This window comes from Sturnira hondurensis, unplaced genomic scaffold (assembly GCF_014824575.4).
Source record: "Sturnira hondurensis isolate 20B ecotype Veracruz unplaced genomic scaffold, ASM1482457v3 Scaffold0015509, whole genome shotgun sequence".
NCBI lineage: Eukaryota > Metazoa > Chordata > Mammalia > Chiroptera > Phyllostomidae > Sturnira > Sturnira hondurensis.
This window is the reverse complement of record NW_028088140.1, coordinates 5,963,648-5,991,280: the sequence shown is the minus strand read 5'-3', so window position 1 is coordinate 5,991,280 and position 27,633 is coordinate 5,963,648. Positions and strand designations below refer to the sequence as shown.

General features: G+C 38.9%; 1 protein-coding gene across 1 annotated transcript in view; it reads right to left on the bottom strand.

The window, feature by feature from the left end:
- The window catches only part of MRPL42 (mitochondrial ribosomal protein L42), a 30,022-nt gene extending 9,275 nt beyond the window's left edge, over positions 1–20,747 (bottom strand). The window contains exons 1-5 of the mRNA XM_037064673.1: positions 20,695–20,747; positions 18,666–18,828; positions 13,561–13,624; positions 11,818–11,902; positions 1,729–1,889 (exon numbers count right to left, since the gene is read on the bottom strand). Coding sequence (XP_036920568.1) covers positions 1,729–1,889; positions 11,818–11,902; positions 13,561–13,624; positions 18,666–18,735 — 380 coding nt within the window. The 5' untranslated portion in view covers positions 18,736–18,828; positions 20,695–20,747. The remainder of the gene's footprint in view (positions 1–1,728; positions 1,890–11,817; positions 11,903–13,560; positions 13,625–18,665; positions 18,829–20,694) is intronic.
- Positions 20,748–27,633: the final 6,886 nt, after the last annotated feature.

Sequence of the window (27,633 nt, the reverse complement as noted above, 5' to 3'; positions counted from 1 at the left end):
AGAAAATTGAACTATACAGAAGTCCAACAACAACGAGCCCTTCAACCAGAGGGTAAGAGGGGCGGAGCCAGTAGCGGAGCAGGGTTGGGCAGGAAAGATCCCCCGACCCAGGCACACAGGCAGCCAGGGTAGCAGCACAGACCCAGTGAGGGTGCGGGGTAGGCTGACCGAAGTCACACATTTGAGCGCAGATAAACCAGCAGAGGAGTGAGCAGTGAGATGGACCGCAAAGGCCCCACCAGCGAACCCAGTGAGGATGCAAGGCTGCAGGTTGACGGCGGTCGCACATTCCCGTACAGTGGGACAGACTACTTGGGCCCGGCGGCGGGAGGTGGCACAGGGGACCGCCATTGCTTTCCTTTGACCCCACCCCCACATACAGCAGCACAACCCAGCAACTGAGTTGCCCTGCCATGGTGAACACCTAGAGCTCTGCTCCTCATACTTAACAGGCATGAACATTCCAAAATATGGCTCAAGAAGAACTCAAAGGCCCAGAGCCGATAACTCTAAGCGAAAAAGAAATAGCAAACCTCTCAGATGCACAGTTCAAAACACTGGTGATCAGGATGCTCAAAGAACTGGTTGATTACAGTCACAAATTAGAGGAACATATGAAGGCTAAACTAATTGAAATGAAGGGAAATGCACAGGAAACCAATAGTGATGGAAAGGAAACTGGGAAGGAAGAAAAAATGACCAAACAGAAAAGAATGAAGAAACAAGAATTCAAAAAATGAGGAGAGGCTTAGGAACCTCCAGGACATCTTTAAACGTTCCAACATCCAAATTATAGGGGTACCAGAAGGGGAAAAGGAACAGCAACAAGCAGAAAACTTATTTGAACAAATAATAAAGAAGAACTTCCCCAGTCTGGCAAAGGAAATAGACTTCCAGGAAATCCAGGAAGCTCAGAGAGTCCCAAAGAAGTTGGACCCAAGAAGGAACACACCAAGGCACATCATAATTACATTAGCCAAGATTAAAATGAAGGAGAGAATCCTAGAAGCAGCAAGAGATAAGGGGACAGTCACCTACAAAGGAGTTCCCATCAGACTGTCAGCTGATTTCTCAAAAGAGACCTTACAGGCAAGAAGGGGCTGGAAAGAAGTATTCCAAGTCATGAAATCCAAAGACCTACATCCAAGACTGCTCTATCCAGCAAAGCTTTCATTTAGAATGGAAGGGCAGATAAAGTGCTTCTCAGATAAGATCAAATTCAAGGAGTTCACCATCACCAAGCCCTTATTATATGAAATGTTAAAGGGACTTATCTAAGAAAAAGAAGATAAAAAATATGAACAGTGAAAGGACAGCAAACTCACAGTTATTAACCACCACACCTAGAACAAAAGCAAACTAAGCGGACAGCTAGATCAGGAACAGAACAGTAGAAGTGGAGATCACATAGAGCCTTAGCAACAGGGGAGTGGGAGGAGGAGAAGGAGGAGAAGGTACAGAGAATAAGTAGCACAGACAGTAGGTAGAAAATGGATAGGGGGAGGGCAAGAATAGTAGGGAAAATATAGAATCTAAAGAACTTGAGACACGTGGTCATAAACTAAAGGGGGGGAATGGTGGGAGAGGGGGTGTGCAGGGTAGAGGGGAATGAAGGAAGGGAATAGAACAACTATAATGGTATAATCAATAAAATTCATTAATGCAAGGTACATTACACGTTCTTTCAGTGTATCTAGTGCGAGTTGAAGAAAAGAAAACAAAACTTACTGTCCACGGGGATACCAACGGTGCTTAGTAGTAAAGAACATTTTGCTAAGTTGTTCTATCATAGGTCCTTGCTCCAAGTGTTCTTTTCCTTCTAATCTGGTTTTCAGTACTTGATCTAGTGTTTCTTCATAATTATGCACAGGATCTGGCCGAGGGATAGGCTGCAAAATAATTAGTAATGAACAGCACTGAAATGTACAAATGTACAAATGTACAAATGCCAGCATTTGATTGAATTTATGATGAAAGAATTACCATTCTCAAGAATTCATTATAGTATCTCAAAGTGGATAGGTAAGTTATCTGAACAGAGTTTGACTTAGTTACAGTATTCATTAAAGAATAAGAAATAGCCCTGGCTGGTGTGGCTCAGTGGACTGAGTGCCAGCCTGAAAACCAAGGGGTCACTGGTTCGATTCCCAATCAGGGCACACGCCTGGGTTGCAGGCCAGGTCCCCAATAGAAGGCATGCAAGAGGCAACCACACGTTCAAAGTTCTCTCCTTCTCTTCCTCCCTCCCTTCCCCTCTCTCTAAAAATAAATAAATAATACATTTTTAAAAAGAATGAGAAATATTTTTCTTTTTACATTAAGTTTCGGATTTCTTTTTCAATAATAAATGTCTTATTTAAAGTTCTGCTTCCCCCTCAATAATCGAGATATTTCTTTAGTTCCTATTTCTCAAAACTATAAATTATGCTCATTATTATTATTAATTTTTAAAGATTTTATTTATTTATCTTTAGAGGGGAAGGAGAGAGGGAGAGAAACATCAATGTATGGTTGCCTTTCGTGCATCCCCTGCTGGGAGTTGGCCTGCAGGGAACCGGCCTGCAACCCAGGCATGTGCCCTGACTGGGAATCGAACTGCAATCCTCTGGTTTGCAGGCCCGTGCTCAATCCACTGAGCTACACTAGCCAGGGCCTATTATTTTTTAAATTAAAAGTCTAGTCTCCCCTGGCTGGTGTGGCTCAGTGGATTGAGTGCGGGCTGTGAACCCAAGGGTCACTGGTTCAATCCCCAGTCAGGGCACATGCCTGGGTTGTGGGCCAGGTCCCCAGTGGGGGCTATGTGAGAGGCAACCATACAATCATGTTTCTCTCCTTCTCTTTCTCCCTCCCTCCCCCTTTGTCTAAAAATAAATAAAATCTTTGAAAAATAACAAATAAATAAATAAATAAAGTCTCTACTTTGAATAAAATTAAAGTGAGATACAATGATAAATCTTTCACTGAAGAGGACATTTTTGGAGATGACTTGGGGTGGTGGCAAACACACAATACAATACATATGATGTACAATATTACAGAATTGTTTACCTGAAATCTATATAAGTTTATTAACCAATGTCACCCATATAAGTTCAATGAAAAACACAAAAGAAATGTCAGTAAAAAGAATGGGAAAGGAGTGTGCTAAAGATTGATTTAGTAAAGATTCAATTTCTTAGCTGGGGATAGGCAGTCTGGGCAAGATGAGTATATAATTGATTTCCTTACATTGAATAAAAAGAAAATTGTGTAATAAAAAAAGAAAAGGATATTTCTCATATATAATGGAAGCAGAAAAATTTTAGTGTGTTTATTTTAGATGACTGAAATGGCAAAAAATGATGCTTTATGGTGATTTTTATTGAGGTTATATACATGAAATGATAAGACCTCTTTAAAATGTAATATATAAGTACATGAAAGTGGCACAAGTATATCGGAAATGCAAAGTAACAAAAATATCAGTGAGAAGTATAATGGGAGCCAAGTCAGACACCTGTCAGAGGGCAGAAGATATTTTACGAGGGATAACAAATCCTCTGAGTAAAGGAAGAACACAGGACAAACAAGTAATCTTAATAAATGGGACTTCTGACCAAAATGGAAGTGTAGGTAGATACACTTTGCCTCCTCCCATAACCAAAAGAAGGCCAATGGCAAATTGAAAAAGAAAAAATAACCAGAACTGCCAGAAAATTGAGCCATATGGAAGCCGGACAACCAAGAGATTAAAGAAGACACATTCATACAGACTGGTAGGAGGGGTGTAGAGGACACATGGCAAGGCAACGGCTGTAAGACTGGGCGGGGAGGCTGCGGCTGGTGGTTCTGCATTTGTGTGCAGATAAATGGGGAGGAAAAACTGGGGAGCAAGACAAACTGTGCAACCCAGGGTTCCAGCATGCGAAATAAAGCCTCAAAACCTCTGGCTGCAAAAACCTGTGGGGGGTTATGGAGGCAGTAGAAACTCCCAGCTTCACAGGAGAGATTGTTGGAGAGACCCACAAGATCCTAGAATGTACATAAACCAACCCACCCAGGAATCAGCATCAGAAGGGCCCAATTTCATTGTAGGTAGCAGGGGAAGTGACTGAAAGCTGGCCCAGAGCCAAGCAAGTGGCATTGTTTCCTCTCTTACCCCTCCTCCACATATAGCACCTCATCAAAGCCAAGTGGGTTGTCCTACACTGGCCAATACCTAAGGCTCCACACCTTACAACCTAAGGTGCACTAACACAAAGAAAGAAAGCCCAAATGAAAGAATAGATCACAGCTCCAAAAATAACAACTAAGAGGTAGCTAACCTATCAGATGCAGAGTTCAAAACACTGGTAATCAAGATGCTCACAGAAATGGTTGAGTACGGTTGCAAAATGGAGGAAAAGTAAAGGCTATGCAAAGTGAAATAAAGAAAAATATACAGAGAACCAACAGTGAAGGGGAGGAAACTGGGACTCAAATCAACAATTTGGACCAGAAGGAAGAAAGAAACATTCAACCAAAATAGAATGAAAAAACAAGAATTCAAAAAAATGAGAAGAGGCTTAGGAACCTCTGGAACAACTTTAAACGTACCAACATCTGAATCATAGGGATGCCAGAAGGAGAAGAGGAAGGGCAAGAAAGTGAAAACTTATTTCAACAAATAATGAAGGAGAACTTTCCCAATCTGGCAAAGGAAACAGACTCCCAGGAAGAGCAGGAAGCTCAAAGAGTCCCAAGGGAGTTGGACCCAAGGAAGCACACACCAAGGCACATCAGAATTACATTAGTCGAGATCAAAGATAAGGAGAGAATCTTAAAAGCAACAAGAGGAAAGGAGACAGTTACCTACAAAGGAGTGCCCATAAGACAGCTGATTTCTCAAAAGAAACCTTGCAGGCAAGATGGGGCTGGAAAGAAGTATTCAAAGACATGAAAGGCAAGGACCTACATCCAAGATTACTCTATCTAGCAAAGGTATCATTTGGAATGGAAGGGCAATAAAATGCTTCTCAGATAAGATTAAATTCAAGGAATTCATCATCACCAAGTCCTAATTATATGAAATGTTAAAAGGGACTTACCTAAGCAAAAGAAGATCAAAACTATGAACAACAGTAAAATGACAACATACTAGTAACTATCAACAACTGAACCTAAGAAAAACAAAACCAATAACAAAGTAAGCGAACAACTAGCACAAAAACAGAGTCCCAGAAATGGAGATCACGTGCAAGGTTATTAGTAGGCAGGGAAGGGGAGAGAATGGGAGGAAAAGGTATAGGGAATAAAAAGTGTAAGTGGTAGGTACAAAATAGGGTGAGGTTAAGAATAGTATAGAAAATGGAGAAGCCAAGGAGCTTATATGTACAACACATGGACACGAACTAAGGGGTTGGGGTGGGGGGGGCTATGCTGGTGCAGGGGATGCAGGGTGGAGGGGAACAAAAGGGAAAAAAATGGGACAACTATAATGGAATAATCAAAATATACTTAAAAAAAGAAAAAAAAGAAATGGATCTCAAGAAACCAGATTATGAAAGACCTTCAAAGTAACATTTAGAAGCAACAATTCGAAATAAATAGAAATAAGGAACTGCTTATGCAGTATGGGAGGGGTAAGGACGAAGTATAATGAAGTTAAGAACTTGAGCTTTGGCCTTTGAGTCTATCACTTATTAGCTCTGTCACCTTTGGCATGTTACTTAAGCTCTGAATTTCCCTTTCTATAAAATCAGAGAAGTAATATCTATCTAATAAGGGTTTGAAGAGGCTCAAGTGAAATAATAATATGTAGTATGCTTAGCTGTCTCTTATCCTCTCAGAACTCAGTAATGGTAGGTAGCTATTAATTTTTCTTTTATGTCCTCAAACAGAAATAAAGAGACATAAAATTTTTTTAAAATGCTCCATAGACACTTAAAATTATATTAAAATATTATCTCTTAAGCCCTGGCTGGTGTAGCTCAGTGGATTGAGCACAGGCCTGCGAACCAGAGGATCCAGGTTCGATTCCCAGTCAGGGCACATGCCTGGGTTGCAGGTCGGTTCCCTGCAGGCCAACTCCCAGCAGGGAATGCATGAAAGGCAACCATACATTGATGTTTCTCTTCCTCTCTCCTTCCCCTCTAAAGATAAATAAATAAATAAAATCTAAAAATAAATAAAAACAAAGTCATGTCTAAAACTATATTAAAAAAATATATTATCTCTTATTTGTATCAGACCCTTAGCGGTGCTAGGAAATATGGAATTGGAACCTGTATTTTCTGTTTTAGGTCACTAAATTTGTTGCTTAAGATCAAATGTTTTAAACATTATCAAAACGTTAAGTTATTTTTGAGTGTCAATGAATATTCATGGTCTATGGTTCTATTCCCAATCAGGCTCAGTTCTAATACGTCACAAATTCTCTCTACTTTTTGTGATTGAAAACAGGTTCCTCCCCTACCCTCCCCAGGCATACAGATAAAAGATAGTAAACTTCTAAATTCTTCGAAGCCTACACCAGGAGCCACTGGAAGACTCTGAACTGATTATTAGGTACTACTTGATCTCTTTGATCAACTTCAAAGAAAGAGTGCCTAAGTGTTTCATTTAAAAGGAAAAACTAAAATAAAGATGAATCTTAACTTTATAGAACATTCCTAACTATCATCCTGAATTCCTAGTTTTTCTTAAGAATTTAAAAAACTTGACATTCAAAATTGTTCACTAAATCAACCACCAAAAAGAACTGCCTACCACTTATACTTTTACTTTATTTTTCCAATCATTTTAATTGTTACTTTTTGCCTCTGGTAGAATATCTTTATTTTCCTAAACTAGATATCCTAAATTTGGAAAACATTTTGAGAATATTAGTACTTTTAATAAAACATACACCAAGCAGAAGCAGAAAAGAAGGCTCTTTTTACCTGGATCTACAGAAGATAATCTAACATGCTTTAGATTCAAATATACATGACCAGAAAGCCAAAGATGCCAATTGCCTTAGTATTATTAAAGCCAGCCTTAGTTGGTATTTCTACATATGGCCAGATTATTTGTACACTCTACGCTTTCTAGGCCCTAGAGAATCAAAGGGTCCATTAGAACTGTAGCCTTACCTCCTAGAGAAAGAAAAAATCAAGTCTGAATTTTAAGTTAGGTTTGAGGATATTATTTGATGCTATATACTATCATCATGAGATTTGTAAATCTGGGTTCAGAAAGAACATACTGTTCTTTAACAGTATTCTTTAACAGCTAATAATAACATGTTTTCATGAATGCTTCTTATTAAGCAGCCCAATCTACAATTTATTAGCTGAGAAACAAAAAAAGCCATGCCTCCCCATGGGAATGTTTCTTACTCCTAAAACAGAAAACAGTAGATGGTATAGTTTAATGATGTGCTTATCCTCACCTAAAGCATGGTGAAAAAGAAATAAATTTATTCATTTAAACAACAAATATTCATTGTGAACCTACTGTGATTCCAGGTGCTGAGGATATAACAAAAGAGACAAGGCCCTGTCCTCATGGAGCTTACATTTCAGTTGTGGGAGATGGACAGAAAAATAAGAAAATATCCAGTGTGTCAGAAATGAGAAATGCTATTGAAAAAAGTAGAACAATGGACAATAGAGAGCCCAGAGGTAGGGGTACTGCTACTTTAAACGCAGTAGTCAATGAAGGCCAGTTTGTTGTAGTAGTCAAGTCACTAGGTAATGAATAAGAAGATCTAAAGGAAAGGAAATAAACTCTGAGGATTTCTGCGGTAAAAGCATTACGGGCAGAAGCAGCAGAAAATACAAAGGCCCTGGACTTCCGCCAAGATGGAGGCGTAGGTGGAAACACTGTGCCTTCTCCCACGACCAATTTTGAATACAACAAAGGTTTGGAGAACAAAGATGCAGCCGAACAACAGAAAATTGAATTATATGGAAGTCTGACAACAACAAACCCTTCTACAGGACCGGTAAGAGGGGCGGAGCCAGCAACAGAGCAGGGTCAGGGAGAAAAGATCCCCCGACCCAGGAGCCCAGGCAGCCCTGCTTCAGGCTGACCCAGGGAGGGCTCAGGATGGTGGGCTGGCTGCAGTCACACATTCGCGAGACCAGCAGGGGAGTGAGCAGTGAAACGGACCACGCAGCCCCCAGCAACGAACCCAGCAGCAGGCTGAGTACATTTGAGTGCAGTGGGACGGATAGCGCGGCCCGGGGTGGCGACAGGAGACAGCAAACAGTGCCCACCATTGCTTTCCTTTGACCCCACCCCTACATACAGCATCACAACCCAGCAACTGAGTTGCCCTGCCATGGTGAACACCTAGGGCTCTGCTCCTCATACTTAACAGGCATGAACATTCCAAAATATGGCTCAAGAAGAACTCAAAGGCCCAGAGCCGATAACTCTAAGCGAAAAAGAAATAGCAAACCTCTCAGATGCACAGTGCAAAACACTGGTGATCAGGATGCTCATAGAACTGGTTGATTATAGTCACAAATTAGAGGAACATATGAAGGCTAAACTAATTGAAATGAAGGGAAATGCACAGGAAACCAATAGTGATGGAAAGGAAACTGGGAAGGAAGAAAAAATGACCAAACAGAAAAGAATGAAGAAACAAGAATTCAAAAAATGAGGAGAGGCTTAGGAACCTCCAGGACATCTTTAAACGTTCCAACATCCAAATTATAGGGGTACCAGAAGGGGAAAAGAAACAGCCACAAGGGGAAAACTTATTTGAACAAATAATAAAGAAGAACTTCCCCAGTCTGGCAAAGGAAATAGACTTCCAGGAAATCCAGGAAGCTCAGAGAGTCCCAAAGAAGTTGGACCCAAGGAGGAACACACCAAGACACATCATAATTACATCACCCAAGATGAAAATGAAGGAGAGAATCCTAGAAGCAGCAAGAGAAAAGGGGACAGTCACCTACAAAGAAGTTCCCATCAGACTGTCAGTGGATTTCTCAAAAGAGACCTTACAGGCAAGAAGGGGCTGGAAAGAAGTATTCCAAGTCATGAAATCCAAAGACCTACATCCAAGACTGCTCTATCCAGCAAAGCTTTCATTTAGAATGGAAGGGCAGATAAAGTGCTTCTCAGATAAGATCAAATTCAAGGAGTTCACCATCACCAAGCCCTTATTATATGAAATGTTAAAGGGACTTATCTAAGAAAAAGAAGATAAAAAATATGAACAGTGAAAGGACAGCAAACTCACAGTTATTAACAACCACACCTAAAACAAAAGCAAACCAAGAGGACAGCTAGATCAGGAGTGGAACCACAGAAATGAAGAACACATGTAGGGTTAGCAACAGTGGAGTGGGAGGAGGAGAAGGGGGGAGAAGGTACAGAGAATAAGTAGCACAGACAGTAGGTAGAAAATGGATAGGGGGGAGGGCAAGAATAGTAGGGGAAATATAGAATCTAAAGAACTTGAGACATGTGGTTATAAACTAAGGGGGGGAGAATGGTGGGGGAGGGGGTGTGCAGGGTGGAGGGGAATGAAGGGGCGGAATAGAACAACTGTAATGGTATAATCAATAAAATATATTTAAAAAATCACAAAGGCCCTGAGGCTGGAGCTGCCTAAATATACTTGAAGAACAGCAGGGAGGCCAGTGTGGCAGCAGAGGAGTAATGACATGTAAACTGATTAAGAGTGACCTTCCAGACTAGAGAGAGGAATACTCACTGACGTGGGAGAGGAGACAACTGTTACAACAAAGGGAGTACATCAAAAAATGAGAAAGCAGAAAGTTGGGCATATATGCAAGGGATTATAATGATGGATCATGGAATCTATGCTGGGTAAGGAGAGAAGGGAGAATGTGTGAAATACATGAAGAACTGTAAGAAAGTGGTTCAATCCACTGATAATGGTCTCAGTGAAGGATAAATAATTTTTGGAGCTGAAACACTAGGGGCAGTTGGTAGTAAGCTAGCAGAAATCTTGAAAGCAAGATTGGGAGACAGGTGAACCAGTTATTTGTGATTAGACTATCTCTAGGGTACAACCAAGGGAGTAGAGGCTGAGGTAGGGAGAAAAGAGCAAGTGAGAGGCCAGGTTATTAGACAGCTTATCTACCTAGGTACTGAAATATTAGGACAGAAACGGTGTTGGAGAGTGTGAAAGTACATCTAAAATCTTCAAGGAAGGATGAAAGGAGAGAAGAAAACTGCAGGTTGGTAGATAACAGCCACACAAAAAGGTAGTAGATGGTATAGTTTAGTGACATAAATGACAAAGCTAGAAATTGTTAGAGAGAAGGAAAAATGGTCTGGATATGACAATGAGATGCTACAGAGACACCTACCTCACTGCTTGGCCCAGTAAAAAAATATATATATATAGGAAAGAAAATAGCAACTACTTAAGAAGGCTAGGCAAGCACTGGCCCTAGAGTACAGCCAGGTTCTGTTAAGATAGAAGATGAAGGCAACATTCTGAAAATACTTAAGTTTATGAGAGATTTTGTTGATGACATTAAGTTCTAAAAGTACTGTGGAAAAGTTTTGAGATTTGGGAGGGATAGGAGAAGGGACAGATTCAGGGATGTAAAGAGCCATATACTAATGAGAATATGGATGCGGAGAAATAACCTTGCAGTCTTGGGCTTCTTAATATTACTACTAAAACAAGAAAAAGCACTTAACCAGAAATATACCACAAAATAAGAAGGGAAGAAGCCACAAAATAGTATAAGCTGGAAGGTTTACAGGCCAAAAGTTACTGACTTAGGCCTATTTTCTGCACAATGCCTAAAGAAATGAAACAAAAGAGGTACTGAATTATTACTACGATATGTGGCTAGAATACAAAACTGGAAGACAAAATGGTGAGGTTAAAAAAAGAATAAAAACTAGCAAAATAACAATCAATTCTGTCAACCAGTATTCTGGCCCTAATGGTAATCTTTAAAAATAGGTACCACTAGATGCATCATGTGATGACTTGAATTATTTAATTATTTTCTCCTCAAAAAGCAAATCAAACATTACCAAATATAGTAGAAGAAGGCTTAGAGAAAGAGAAGGCGGCCTTTCAAATATAAAATAATAGAAAAGACTTGGGCCAAGGACAAATTGTACTAAAAATAAAGCAAAACCTCTTCTATCTAGTACTTTGCTTTAAAGAAATATGAAAACAATTAAATTAAGCCACTTAAAACATATGCCCATGTTGGCTGATTAGAAAGAACTAACATGCCCTGGCTGGTGTGGCTCAGTGGATTGAGCATGGGCCTGCGAACCAGAGGATTGAGGTTCGATTCCCAGTCAGGGCACATGCCTGGGTTGCAGGCCAGTTCCCAGCAGGGGAAGCACAAGAGACAACCATACATTGATATTTCTCTCCCTCTCTCCTTCCCTTCCCCTCTAAAGACAAATAAATAAAATCTTAAAAAAAAAGAACAAATAAAAAGTTCAGCAAACAGTAAAGGGATTATTAGACCAAATACAATATAGAAGTTATAAACAGCACTCTAAAGTACAAGTTTTTCATAATTTACTATATTATAATATAGAGTACCATGGGACAGTGTATTTATATTAGATGTATTTGATCACTAGTCAAAAATCTACCAAATTTCAGACAAGAAAACTGATGCCATTATTGTGTTTTAATAATTCAGTTTCTGTGCTGAAAAAAGCCTTTAAAGACAGAAGATGAAATAGAAATAAGAGAAAAATCAAAACAGTACAATAAAAAAGCCAAAAGGTTTAAACCAAAGTTTTAAAAAATCAAATAAAAGGAAATCCATCCTTTTAGATACTATAAGGAAGTGTGACTATTTCTAATAGCAACTTAAAAATTATAAGAGATTTCCTCATACATACTTTCGTGTGTTCATATGGAATGTCCACAGAAGGATGGTAGCAAACTATTGTCCTGCCATCAGATGTCAAAGCAAGCTCTACTTTGCTAAAAAAAAAAATAATAATAATGTTTCAGAAATAGAGTTATACTGTATTCAAGGCAGAATGATCATTCTTAGAGCTAAAATTAATTAATCATGAATCCCTGAAGAATAGATGCCATGTCACTGGACTGGCAAACCTGATACCCATACCATACAGAACTCAGGCCATCCCACCAAATATGTCAGCTTAACAACTATGACAAACCCTGAATGCATTACCCACTATTATATGTAAATTATTCTTGAAATTATTGGTTTTTAGACTACCCAGATCTTTGGAAGAGACTTTCATGTTTATTTGTCACTATTGTTAGAACTTCTTTTTCTTATTTTCTTATCCTAAAACTGCCTTCAAAAGTTGTAAGAAGGACATTACTTGGCTGAATTATTAAAGCTGAAAATCAACAAAGTATTAATCTTCCAGGTAAAGGATCACCTGACTTTCTAATCATAAAGATTGTAGGTGAACACTTTGTCTAGATCAGCATTTTTCAAAGTGCCTTTGGCAAAAGAAGAGTACGACAGTAAAGGCTTCCCATAAAAAGGGTTCTATGGTCATATAAATTTGGAAACTACTGAATATTGTCTCTTGCTTCCATTAATATAGCCCTCAGAAGAACACATTTTGAGCAATATTCCTCTAAACACTTCCAGGAATGCTCTGACTGGATCTCATTCTTTCAAGTACCAACTAACCAAGCCTCTTTTTTTAAAGACTCTGGAAATTAATATTGTACTTAGATCCATATACAATCTAAGGAGCACAACTTTCAGCTTTTATAAAACATCTGTGTTCTCTACATGTCTATAAATTTAAGTTTCTAGGTTTTCAACACCAGCCAGATTTGAGCCAGACCAGCAATGATGCGATAGTGTTTTTTAGCTAAGACAGGATAAGGTGGTTTCACCATGATTTTACGATGAAATATCATAACATGACTACAATGAACATTTAATCTATCCAATAATTTTTGATGGAGTTTTACACAATGCCCCATGAGACTCATTCTTTTCAGGTTCAAAAAGTGTTACCTATTACAATTTCATCACTATGTTAACACTTACTAAATATACAGTTAAAACTTAAAACTAGATAGTGTCAAGAGGAAAGAAAATATATCTTTAATAAAATTTGAGATAAAACTGCAGCTTAAGAAAATATGTTGCAATTTCTGCACATCAGACTCTGCTATAGAGACAAAACACATTTTATTCCTATGCTATTCCTAGTTTTTAGCACAGTGACTAGAATTGAATAAGTACCAAATAATTGTGGTTGAATTAAAAGTTTGTGATTTAGGATTATTTAATGTGAAACAAAAGACAGGATAAATAACTGCATAAGTAACAGATATGAACCTTAAAAGAAAATTATAAAAATTAAGATTTTCAAGAAGCTAAGGAATCCTTCAGGAATAAGAGACCATTTCTAACACGTGTGTCTTATAACAAATTAAGTATCTGCTGAAAAATAATGATAATGATTTTTATTTAAAACATTTATAAGCCTTGATACTGGGTAAATAAGGTCACTGAAATCATTTTTCAAAACGAAATTAAAGAAAGAATAATTAAAAAGCAGAAAACACCCAGACAAGAAATAAAAGTAAATCATTTCAGATACAGCTGTTATTTTTTTCAACTTAATTTTAATACATACCAATTATAGTCATCTGGAAGAGGAGAATATGTGGACTTATGACGAACACAAAATAAAGCTCCATCTGCAAACCCCCCCCCGAAAACAAAGTGAATTTAGTTAATTTGAGCATATGTTCTCACATTAATGTAAAGCTAGTTTCACTCATTCAACCAATATTTACTGTTTACTATGAAACAGGGATATACTAATGGCCAGGGATTCAACAAGATCCAGTCCGAGCCCTTGGAAAGGGTACAAGTGTGACGAGAGACAGACAAGTGAACAAACAATCCCAATACAAAAGATAAGCCCTGTTAGAATGGGTAAGTATTGGGAAAGAGAAGGAAACACAAAAAATTACAAAACACAACAGTATAGGTTAAAGAATGCCTTTCCAGTGGAGAGGATGTCTAAGGTACTCTGAAGGATGAGGGAATAAATAGGAGTTAGGGTACGTGTAATGTTCCTTGAAGAGGGAGTAACAAGCGCCAGGCCCCAGAGGTAAAAAAGAATACGAAGTATTTGGGAATTCTAAAAATTTTCAGGTGACTGGAGTGAACAGTTCATAAAGCAGAGGCAAAAGAGGTCCTTGAATTTTGATGAAATTCAAAACAAATTGTTCAACATTATTTTTCCTTAATCGAAATGCTCATATTTTAAAGTCCATTTTTCTTTTTTAGAATACCTACAAATTCAGGAGCCATAATCATATTTTGAAAAGTCTGTGAAAGGTTCTCCTGTGTTCAGAGAAAGGGTGTTGTTCTTCAAATATAAAGAAAAAATGTGAATGTAGCTCAGTATAGTTAAAAGCAAGTTCTGAAAATAACTTGGCTGAAGTCAAGGAGCAACTTCTCTCAATTGAGCCTCTTGCTCCTCAGTATGAAACACAACCCTCACTTTGTTCAAATATCACTCATCCTTCAAAGTCAATGCTCCTCTTCCATAAAGTCCTTCTCCCCTCCTCACCTCACACACCCCAGTACAGAGGGCAGGGCTGTCTACTTTACATGTCCCACAACAAACATTTTCAATGACACTGCTATACTTTCTTTGCAGTATTTTCTGCATCAGTTGTTGATGTGCATCAAATATGTGTAAAAAAGATGACTTCATCTTTGCATACCTATTCTTTCCCCAAGGACTACACACACTTATGGGTCTAAACATAAATCCTTACTGCAGCCCCGGCTGGTGTGGCTCAGTGGATTGAGCGCTGGCCTGTGTACCATACAGTGGTAGGTTTGATCCCCAATCAGGGCACATGCCTGAGTTGCAGGCCGGTTCCCCAGTAGTGGGGGTGAGAGAGGCAACCACACATTGAGGTTTCTCTCCCTCTCTTTCTCCCTCCCTTCTCCTCTCTAAAAATAAAATAAATTAAAATCTTTTAAATTCTTACCCTAAAGCATAAAAAGTATCTTAACAAAATTCACTATTATCACAAAAGACTGTTCAGCAAAATGTCAAACCCAAGATTCTACCAATATAAAAAATACAAAGAATTAGAAATTTAACCTCATCTCTCAAAAGACTCATTAATTTTCAATTAACTGTGCTAATACAGAAGTATTCAGTAAGACAAATCAGAGGATAAAGTAAAAAATATTTAAGCATTTTATTTTCTTGTTTTACACTGTTGAGGATTTTCCTAATTGTGCCTGGATGAACATGAAAAGAAGTTTTACTCCGAATACAAACCAGCTAGGTGATATGCGTGTTCACTGAAAGAAACAGGAATGGGTAACAGAGGCAGGACAGACAGAACTGTGTTCTTAAACAGGCACAAGGGAAAACTCAAAACAGTATTTCAGTTCAACAAAGAACTGTACAATTTCTACTCTGGACTTACACAGACATTTGTTTGAACCCTTATGACATATATCACACTCTACCTCATATTCCAGGTATTTCTATTTTCTATAGATACCTGTTTCACCTGCAAATCTACCATATTTTTTGGACTGTAGGACACACCTAGGTTTTAGAGGAGGAAAATAGGAAAAAAAAATTTGAAGCAAAAAATGTGGTAAAATATTTAATAACATAAATAACATAATATTTCACCAATGTAAATGTAAACGGAACTCAACAGCAGCATTAACAACCATTACTTCTCCCAAATTTGGGGGGGGTGGTGGGTGCATCTTATAGTCTTAAAAATACGGTAAGTGAGTTCCTTAAGGCCAGAAACCACAAGAGCAACCACATGTTCATTAATGTGTCCCCTACAGTGGTACTAATAAAGAAGTGATTGTCAGACTTCCTCTAAAATGTTAATTTCTGTACAATTAATACCTAAAAATTCAAATGACATTTTATCAAGAGAAAAATTCTAGTTATGGTTAAGTATCAGAGGTTCTAAATGTATAATTAGAACTGATGCCAAAGTTAACATCAATCAACTAAAGCAAATAAATGTGCCAAAAAAAATTCTAATGAGTCAGATCTCTGTAACTTACAGGCTATTGGTATATATATATATATATATATATATATGTTTAATTGCATTTTGATAAGATATATAAAAGCTGAGAACTCCACTTTTTTACAAATTTTCAATATTTTAAGTTATTACAGGAATGGCAATACAGCAGAAAGCATATTGGACCAAGTAAAATGGAGAAACCTAGTTTTTTATCACAGTTCTCAGTTACCACATAAACAACCATGAGTAAGCTTCTGAAGGCCAGAGAACTCACGTTCCTTCATTTTCAGAAAGACAACACATGGCATAAAATATTTAAAAACTGTAAAATATTCCACATTCCACACTGACTGTATATTTTTGGAAGGGTTTGAGAGTTCCTTCCTTTTTATTTTTGTTTGTTGAATTTTCTCTCTCTTAATCATGGTTTTGCTTTGCCTTAATCTTAATGTCCTTTCTTTAAGTATAAAATATCAATAATAGTAATAACACTTTACCTCCAATGATAATTGTAGAAATTGCGCAGACTAAGGGGCTTCAGGATGCAAGAAGTTAGGTGGTCACTGAATACTAGGATGGCTAAGTGAGAATGGAATAATTTTCTGGGGGGAATTTAAATTAATTTTTAGCTAATTAGATATTTGAAACTCCAATCCATTCAGATCACTTCAACGTTTATTTATTACCTACCATGTATGAGGAGCATTGAGTGAACCAAAATAAATTAGACACTGTACAAATTTACAATCTATTGGGTAGAGTATTCATAGACAATTTTCACTTATCCAAGGGCAGATTAACCTGAGTGAGGACTGACTACTGTATCAGGACATGTAGTAGGTAAAAACTGATTAGGTCTGATTACCATTAGCCTTGGTGCTGGGTTCCTATCAGGGCAAAGAGGAGGTTAGGCCGTAGGGGGGTCTCACAATTCTGAACAAAAATTCTCCCAAAAATCAAGGGCAGACTATTGTTTTGGCTCTGATATTTACATCTGAAGTCTCTCAGCAATCTTTTACTTAATTGTACTTTTACACACACACACGCACTTTTACTCCTCAACCAAGGATATATTTATTGGCTTGAAAGAGAGAGAGAGAAACATCAATAGGTTGCCTCCCATACGTGCCCCGACCAGGGAAAGAACCCACAACCTAGGTATGTGCCCTGACTGGGGATCAAACCCACGGGATCAAACCCACGGGATCAAACCCACAACCTTCAGTATAGGATGAAACTCCAACCAGCTGAACCATCCAGCCAAGGCACTTTTACTTGTACTTTTTTTTTTAAGACCCATTTTGAGCAAATAATTGAACTTTATTTATTTATTTACTTATCTTTAGAGGGGAAGGGAAGGAGAGAGGGAGAGAAATATCAATGTATGGTTGCCTCTCGTGCATCCCCTGCCAGGAACTGGGAACTGGCCTGCAACCCAGGCATGTGCCCTGACTGGGAATCGAACCATGATCGTGCGGTTCGCAGGCCCGTGCTCAATCCACTGAGCTACACCAGCCAGGGCTTACTTGTACTTTTAATCTTAATCTTCAAACAACTCTTTTCTCCTTAATTCAATAAACAAACATTTAACTGCAAATTACAGTAAATAGGATACACTAAGGAGAAGATTGGAGTGAAGCAAAGATGTGTAAAAAAGTTAGCCAATGTTACTAAACATGCAAAAGCAAACCTACTGGGGCACTCTATATCTGCTTTAGAAATGGGAAAACAGCATTCACACAGTAGAAAAAGAAAGGGGAAGTAAGGCTGGCTGGGAAACAAAATTTTAATAATCTATTTACTTATATGGGTTGATGTTTTAACTATCAAATATGTATTAATAGACTTTGAAGAAAAGGCTACATACATTACTTCAGAAAAGGTAGGTGAATCCTGACTGAGGTGGCTCGGCTGATTGGACACCATCCCACAAGGCAAAAGGTCTCAAGTTCCATTCCTAGTTAGGGCATATGCCTGGACTACAGGTTCAGTCTCCAGGTCCCAGTGGTAGGAGAGGCAACTGATTGATATTTCTTTCCATCCCTTTCTCCCTCCCTTCCCCTCTCTATAAAAACAAATAAATCTTTTAAAAAAGAAAGAAAAGGTAGGTAAAAGTTAAATTTTATTTTTTAATGGCTAAATATATAGATAAAAACACAGAGAGAATACACCAAAATGTTAACAGTGATTATCTCTGTAAGATGGAATTGTAATTTTGCCCTTTATTTGCTGATGTTAAGTACTACTAAAAAAGTAATATATGAAAACATACTAACTATGATTCAAACCAGAGAAAGTTCTTCTTTATCAATCCCTTCCTTGCCCTGTGTTAAAATCCCACTTGTGGTTTATGCAGATAACCCATTTTTCTCTGCATTTATATATAAAAACACACATACATATGTAGTAGATAATCTTTTAAATGCAGAAATGGGAATCACACAATAGATACTGTTCTATGACAAACTTTTCTCCCCTTCCATTTGGCAATACATACAGTAAAGATATACAATAATTTACCCATTTCCCTTTTGATAGACATTTAGGCTTTCTTCCTTTTTCCTTCTCCCTTTTTCCATTATTGTAAACACTCCTGCTAAAGCATACACAATAATAAATGTTTTAAATTTTCTAAAATGAATACGTTTCTTCAGCATTTGAGAAAGTTTAAGACTTTTTAAATATTAAAAAACTCACTTACTTTGAAATGGAAATAAACGTTTCAAGATAGTTCTGTTTGACACCGCCCATTTCACTGCTGCTACTGCCATGGTGAATCAAGATGCTTATCAGGTGGTACGGAAAAAGATGATTTGAAGAGCAAAATCTTTTAGAAGTTGCTTCTAGGCATACCTATTTTCATCCTAAGCAAGAGATAAAAAAAGAAATCACTGCTACCAACAGTAAATCAAAGTGACACGATATACTGACCACTACAGGAATGAGACAGGAATCACTACCTAGAACCAGACACCTAAAGCAAAACTTTTAAACAACTGTCCATTCCATGTGATATAAGAAAAGAGCAACATTCCCTGGCTGGTGTGGCTCAGTGAATTGAGTGCCAGCATGAAAACCAAAAGGTCCCAGGTTTAACTCCCAGTCAGGGCACATGCCTGGGTTGCAGGCCAGGTCCCCAGTTGGGGACACTCAAGAGACAGCCACACATGGATGTTTCTCTCCCTTTCTCCATCCCTTCCCCCCGCTCTGAAAATACATAAATGAATAAAATCTTTAAAAATAAGAGTGACATTATCAAAATGTAAGATCAGAAACCCCACAACTATGTTCTTTACAATTTCTTTCAAATGCAAATTTCTTAGCACCTAGTGTAGTTCTTACCACTTAATGAGTGCCCAGTAAATGTGATTACCCTCAGAATCAGTCACTCACATATGCTACATTGATCACCCTCTTTCATAATGCTAATGTGTCTCTGTACAACTTCCCAGGTACCACAGCAAGATCTTATTACATCTCTTAGAGTAGTATTCTGTTTCCAATTAATGAAATATTAAATAAGGCCTATCCTTTGCTTATTAAATACTGATTTAGAGAAACACCTATTAACACTTCAAAGTGCCAAATATAATTTCACTGTTACACACTGGCTGGAGCAAAAGTAGGTTTACAGCAGTGAGTACACAAGTTTATTCTTGTATTATTTATTATTGTATTATTTTCCATATGAACAACATAGTTATGTCCCATCTTGTATGCATAAGATTTTTAACTGTCCAAGGTGCTTTCTTTACCATTCATTTCATTCATGAGGTATCTTTATTTTGATTCATGAAGAAACTAAGTACAAAGTTTAAGAGTCAATCACAAATTGGAAAGCATTTGGGAAGTCATTAATTAGATGACACTCAGTTTCTTCCCTGGTAAATATGGAAACAATCACAATCCCCATGGCTGTTGTGAATAAAAGGATATAAGCATTGTTACATCTCTTGTTTTTAACCGGCCTCCATGACTATTTCTTCCCTTCCCCCATTCTGATAACATGGAATCAGCATGCGTCTTGTTTGCTAAACTTTGCAGGCTGTTTCTCTGCACTGTCAGAAAATTAGTACTGCTACCTCTGATTTCATACCACTTGCCTATGCATTATGTGCTCTTTCACAAATCTGTGAAGTAGGCATCTTCATTTTAAACACTCAGCGGTTCAGAGAGATGGATGTATTCACTCTACCGCTACACTGCTGCTTAATAGGTAGCCAGGGTGGCACATAGACCCTAGTCTTCTGGGCACGAGCCGAGAGACAGAACATTTGATGACAGGGGGCGTTAGGTCTCCCTGCCCGAGGTCCAGAGGAAAGCACACCCACAAGTGGATCAAACTGTTCACCCCAGGGAGAGTAATTCTGAGGGTGTCACTAGGCCCAGAACTCAACACCGAAGCAGAAACTGCAGGGCCTCGGAGGCCCCTAAGTGTGAGGAGCACGTTGCCAAAAGCACGGGGACTAACACCCGTGGGCAGGTCCGAAAGACTTGGACCTGGGAGGGATCCCCAAGCGATCGGCAGCGGTACCAGGGGAGTGCCGCCACAAGAAGCGCGCTGCCACACTCCAGCTCTTCAGCAGGCGGACCGAGTCTGGTGACGCCAGAGGCTTTCTGCTGCCGCAAACGACAAGTAGGAGACCTCGACAACTGCGGATAAACCTTCTGGGCCTGTCCAGCTTAGCTTCTACGGACTCCTTGACCGAGGAGGAAAGGACGACGGTTACCTCGACTGCAGCTCACCACGAACCCGCCATCTTGCCACAATCCGGGTCCTAGGAGCTACAACTCCACGCGACTTCCTGACCTGCGGGGCACCCTGGGAAATGTAGTCGTGCGGGAAAGAGCACCTTGACTTGGGAGGGCGGGGATTCACTTATCGTGCTTCCACTCTTAGTTGCAGCCGCTTAACCTGCAGGTGTACTCATGTCACACAAAAACAAAAATCACTGTCCCCCGCACATATCCTTAGAAAGTAGTAAGTGCTCTTTTTTTAAGTTTATATTAATAACTGGAGGACCTCGAGATCATTTTTTGGTGGATGAGTTAAGCTTCTCTAGAGGAAGAGGAATTATTTCATAGAGGCACCGAAAAGGGCTAGTGTTGAATATGAAGTTTAAAATGGGGAAGTTGGAAGGGCCTCCAATCCGAACACCGCACTGTGTTCTGAGAATTGGGCAAGCTATTCATTATGGGAGGAAGAAACTACGCAGTATCCTGGACTTTGCCTTTTATCTTGCATGGAGAAAATGCCCTGGAGTCTTTGCACTTTCTATTCTTATTCCCAGCGGGGCTCTTCTCTCACCTCTCGTGACCGCTGCCTCACTTTATGTAGGCCTTGCTCAAATATCATCTCAGAGAGGACTACACCATTGCATAGCCTCACTCGCTTTTATCCTGTTGTCCTGCTTTACTTTTCTTTGTAACATGTACCATTATATGACATCATATTATTTGTTTCCTCATTTAATGTCTGTTTCATGCTAGAATACAAGCTCCAAAAAGGCAGGGTCAAGTGTCTATCTTCTTCTATACTGTATACAAACCCAACATCTACAACTGTGCGTGGTCTCACTGCAAGCCTCCATTATTTGTTGAATGAGTAAGACAAATAACAAGGCAGACATCCAAGATAGCAGATGATCAACTGCTAGTGAGGCAGTTTTACCTAAAAATATCTTTTTCTTGTGATGTGCAAATTTTGCATTTATGTACACTTTTCTGAAATGAACTTATATCTTTTACTATGTATTCAAGGGTGATAAATCTCTCAAAAAGTTAAGGGCCATATTCCTGAGTGATTAATATTAAAAATAAGTGAATATAAAAATCACAGTTAAGGAAAATAAATGTGGGCTGCTGTGGTGTCTCTCCTCATTCCCTTCAGAATAGGAGGTTTTGTTCTGCTGCTAATCATTGCCCTTTTGGAAATCCGCAATGATGGGCCCATCTCTGTCCTTTCTAAACTTATCCATCCTTCAAAGCCACCATGTAAGGTCTTTCTGGACTATGCTGTAGAAAGAGACAGAGAGGAGAAACAGATGTGAATGAACAATCAACTGGACTTGTCAAACACCCATTGTGCAAAGTGGAACAGGGATGGATCAAAGATGACTCCGGAGGACATGTCTTGATGGCTGTGAGCAGAATAGGGACACTGACCAAAACAGAGACACACTTAGTGGGACCGGGAAAGGTTTGCAAAGCTGAGAACAGAGAAGAAACCAGTCATATGCCTGGAAAAGAGAGTAGAGATAGCTGTAGGCTGAGGGAACAACTTAAAAGTCTAAGGGGAGTAGAAGTAACTTACCATCTGCTGGAGAACTGTGTGGAGGAGAGTGGCAGGACTTGCAGTAAGTAAGAACTATGTCATGTTGGGCTTTGTAGGCCTTGGTGGTGATAACATGAAATTGGGCATAGGCCATATGTGTGATGTTATTCTAAATGTAGTAGGGAGTCACTGAATGGTTTTAACACAAAATAAGAGGCATGATATGATTTACGTTTTTAAAAGATTATTCTGGCTGCACTGTGAGGCGTGGCATGGTTATAAGCAAGTCTCATGAGGCTACTGTAGTCAGGTTAAGAGGTGAAGGTACAGAGGCAGCACAGCACGATGGTTAAGAGAAGAGATGAAGGTGATAAGGTGATGGAGGGTGGCAATAGCAGAGATGGAGAGGAGGGAAGAGAGTCTAGATATATTTTGAAAGTAAAATGATGACTGAACTTGCTGGTGGATTGATTGGGTGTGGAAGTTGAGAGGGAGACATTTCAGATGACACTTTGATGGCTTGAAGGTGGTATGGTTCATGAGATAGGGATGAGTGAAGGAGAAGCAGGATTGGGGTTTGAGCTGATGAGGATGGAAATGCATGACTCCATTTCAAAGTTGTTGAGTTTGAGATGCCTCTGAAAAAACCAAATAGAGATGTAAAATGAGGCAGGAGGTTGGACAGATGTGTCTGGAGATAGAGGTTAAGCTAGATACAGATTTAAACCCATGGGAACGTTGAGTGCATGTAGAGAGAGAGTGAAGGAAAAAGGAAAAAGGACCCCAAACCAGCCTCAGGGAATCACAACATTTAGAGGTTAGGTGGAGGACAGCCAGCAAGGGCCTTTCAGAAGTGGCAGGGACAGAGGCCGCAGGCAAAACAGAGACCATGGTTGAGAGTGGTTAAGAACAGCACGTCACGTCATGAAGTATTTCATAACTTTAGAGTTCAGTGCCAGAAAGTTTAAAACTATTATTTCCAAAATTACAAACTTGAAACCAACAAATAACTTATATTCACCCACATAAAAGCTGTTTAAATTCATGCTAGTAAAATGATAAAACATAAAATTGTGGAGGTTTGGAGTTGGCTTCAAAAGGCTTCAGTTGAAAAGGGGGTTGGCTTTTTTCTTTTCTAACTTCACAGAATAAATTTACTCTTTATGTCAATTAGAGATAAAAGACTGCTAAGCAAACTAACTACCAAACCATCAGGGATAAAGTTTTAAAGTTTTGTAAAATCTTTAAATTTTTTTATCACAGAAAATTTGCTACAATTTTGAGCACTTACTATATACCAGACATTTTTCTTCAAAAACTTTACATATATTGTTTTTGTCTCTTCCCACTCTTGGCCCTAGGAGATGGGTATAATTTCCACTGTCATTATACAGATGAAGTAACAGAAGTGAACTTGTTTAAAGCCATGCAAAGTATAAGTGGTAGAACTGTGATTTGAACCAGGAAGTTCTGACACCAGCACCCAGGAGTTTAACCACTGTGTTAGACTGGGCCATGCTTATTTCCAAATAGGAAATGTAGATTGAAAAAAAAAACCTAATACAGGTTTAAAAAACAAAACCCCAGAGATAGGATCTACTAATATTTTGGTGTGTAACTTTTCACTCTTTACCTCTTCTTATACCTACATTGTGATAATAACGAACATCTATTGGACACATTATGTGCACTGTTTAAAGTCCTGCAGCCAGTGACCAGTGGAGGTTAGATGTGAAGCACACAGCCTGGTTCTCCTTCGATCTCCTGCTCTTTCATACAAATACAGAATCTTTAGATTTTCTTTTATTCCTGTAAATATACATGCATAGTTATATACATATATACATACAGATTTTCTTTTTATAAATATATATGTATAATATATCTTTTTCCCACTTAATATATAATAAATATATTTCCTATGAATAGTCTAAATATTGTTATTTTCAAACCACCAGCATCAGAAATTTTTTAGATTATTAAAAACCCTTACAATATAGTTTCCTTTTTTCCCCTACGGTTTAGACTTTTTTAACATTGCTCTGACCAAAAATTCTTTTTTTAAAATATATTTTATTAATTATGCCATTACAGTTGTCCCATTCCCCCCCTCATTCCCCTCCAACCTGCACACCCCCTCCCACTCACATTCCCCCCTTTATTTCATGTCCATGTGTCATAAGTTCTTTAGCTTCTACATTTCCCATACTACTCTTGCCCTCCTCCTATTTTCTCCCCACCATCTATGCTACTTATTTTCTGTATCTTCTCCCCCTTCTCCTCCTCCCACTCCCCTGAAGCTGACTTTCTATGGCTGACTTTCTATGGTGATCTTGATTTCTGTGGCTCTGCTCCTGATCTAGCTGTCTGCTTAGTTTGCTTTTGTTTTAGGTGTGGTTGTTAATAACTGTGAGTTTGCTGTCCTTTCACTGTTCATATTTTTTATCTTCTTTTTCTTAGATAAGTCCCTTTAACATTTCATATAATAAGGGCTTGGTGATGGTGAACTCCTTGAATTTGATCTTATCTGAGAAGCACTTTATCTGCCCTTCCATTCTAAATGAAAGCTTTGCTGGATAGAGCAATCTTGGATGTAGGTCTTTGGATTTCATGACTTGAAATACTTCCTTCCAGCTTCTTCTTGCCTGTAAGGTCGCTTTTGAGAAATCAGCTGACAGTCTGATGGGAAGTCCTTTGTAGGTGACTGTCCCCTTATCTCTTGCTGCTTCTAGGATTCTCTCCTTCATTTTCATCTTGGGTGATGTAATTATGATGTGTCTTGGTGTGTTCCTCCTTGGGTCCAACTTCTTTGGGACTCTCTGAGCTTCCTGGATTTCCTGGAAGTCTATTTCCTTTGCCAGACTGGGGAAGTTCTCCTTTATTATTTGTTCAAATAAGTTTTCTATTTGTTGCTATTCCTCTTCCCTTTCTGGTAGCCCTACAATTTGGATGTTGGGACATTTAAAGATGTCCTGGGGGTTCCTAAGCCTCTCCTCATTTTTTTGAATTCTTGTTTCTTCATTCTTTTCTGTTTGGTTGTTTCTTCCTTCTGGTCCACCCCCTTGATTTGAGTCCCAGATTTCTTTCCATCACTATTGGTTCCCTGTGCATTTTGCTTCATTTCACTTAGTGTAGCCTTCATTTTTTCATTTAATTTGTGACCAAAATCAACCAATTCTGTGAGCATCCTGAACACCAGTATTTTGAACTGTGCATCTGATAGTTGGCTATCTCTTGGTCACTTAGAAGTATTGGCTGTGGGGCTATGATTTGTTCTGATTGAGCCATTTTGGTCAGGTTGTGCCTGTTACATATGAGGGGCAGAGCCTTAGGTGTTCACCAGGGCATGGCAACCCACGCCCTGTGCAGGTATTTGTGTGATGCTATGTGCAGGGGTGGGGTCAGAGAGGGAACAATAACGCTCGTTCCACTCTCTCTGGGTTTCCATCCCTTCTGCCACTTCCCACAAACGAGCACCTTTTCAGTGAGTGCTTTTAGGCTTTATTTTCCAACTCTGGGGCTGTGAGTTGTGCTGTCTGTCTTGCTGCCCATTTTTGCCTAGTTCATCTGCTCACAAATGTGTGACCATGGTCAGCCCCGTGCTGCCTATGCTCCTGGGTCTGGCAGCCACTGCCTTTTCCTGCTGCGACCTCTCTCCGCCGGCCACCAACTTTGCCCCTCTTACCAGTCTGGTTGAATAGTGGTTGGACTTCCATACAGTTCAATTTTCTGTCTGTTCTGGTTGTGTTTTTGTTTCTAAATCTTTGTTGTCCCTAATTTGGTTGTGCAAGGAGGTACAGTGTTTCCACCTATGCCTCCATCTTGGCTGGAAGTCCCCTATAGTTTACATTTCAAAGTTATTTCATTATTAGGTGCTTTCCTGCAACTCCTAAATTATAAATTTATTCTCTAATCATTCATTTAACAAATATTTATTGAGCACATATCACATGTACATCAGAGTAACAGTTTCTGTCTTCATAGGTTGTACATGAATTAGGGATGACAGATATTAAGTATATAATTGTGTAATTAATTATTTTATTATCATTACACTAAGTGTCTCAGAGGAAAAGAATGCCATAAAGCAAATAATGAGTCTATTGGTGTCTAATTAGTCTGTTAGGGTTAGGAAAGGCTCCTCTGAGTATGTGAATCTAAGCAGAAATCTGAAGGATGGGTAGAAGCTAGGAAGAGGAGGAGGGCAAGAGGGAATAGCCTGAGTGAGGGTCCTAAGTAAGGAAGTACTTTGATTCCTTCAAGAGTCAAAAATAAGCCATGGCTGGGTGGCTCAGGTGGTTAGAGTGTCCATCAGTGGATGAATGGATAAGGAATGTATAGTATATATGTATATATGTATATACATAGAGGTATAATATGTATTATATATTATATATATATTCCAGCTGAAATGACAGAATGAAAATAACTTGGATCACAAATGAGTCAAGAAAAATGGATCTGATGCACAGTTCAAAATACTGGTGATCAGGATGCTCACAGAACTGGTTGATTTTAGTCACAAATTAGAGGAACATATGAAGGCTAAACTAATTGAAATGAAGGGAAATGCACAGGAAACCAATAGTGATGGAAAGGAAACTGGGACTCAAATCAAGGGGGTGGATCAGAAGGAAGGAAGAAATGACCAAACAGAAAAAAGTGAAGTTACAAGAAATCAAAAAAATGAGGAGAGGCTTAGGAACTTCCAGGACATCTTGAAACGTTCCAACATCCAAATTATAGGGGTACCAGAAGGGGAAGAGGAACAGCCACAAGGGGAAAACGTTTTTGAACAAATAATAAAGGAGAACTTCCCCAGTCTGGCAAAGGAAATAGACTTCCAGGAAATCCAGGAAGCTCAGAGAGTCCCAAAGAAGGTGGACCAAAGGGGGAACACACCAAGACACATCATAATTACATCACCCAAGATGAAAATGAAGGAGAGAATCCTAGAAGCAGCAAGAGATAAGGGGACAGTCACCTACAAAGGACTTCCCATCAGACTGTCAGCTGATTTCTCAAAAGCGACCTTACAGGCAAGAAGAAGCTGGAAGGAAGTATTTCAAGTCATGAAATCCAAAAACCTACATCCAAGACTGCTCTATCCAGCAAAGCTTTCATTTAGAATGGAAGGGCAAATAAAGTGCTTCTCAGATAAGATCAAATTCAAGGAGTTCATCATCACCAAGCCCTTATTATATGAAATGTTAAAGGGACTTATCTAAGAAAAAGAAGATAAAAAATATGAACAGTGAAAGGACAGCAAACTCACAGTTATTAACAACCACACCTAAAACAAAAGCAAACCAAGAGGACAGCTAGATTAGGAGTGGAACCATAGAAATGAAGAACACATGGAGGGTTAGCAATAGGGGAGTGGGAGGAGGAGAAG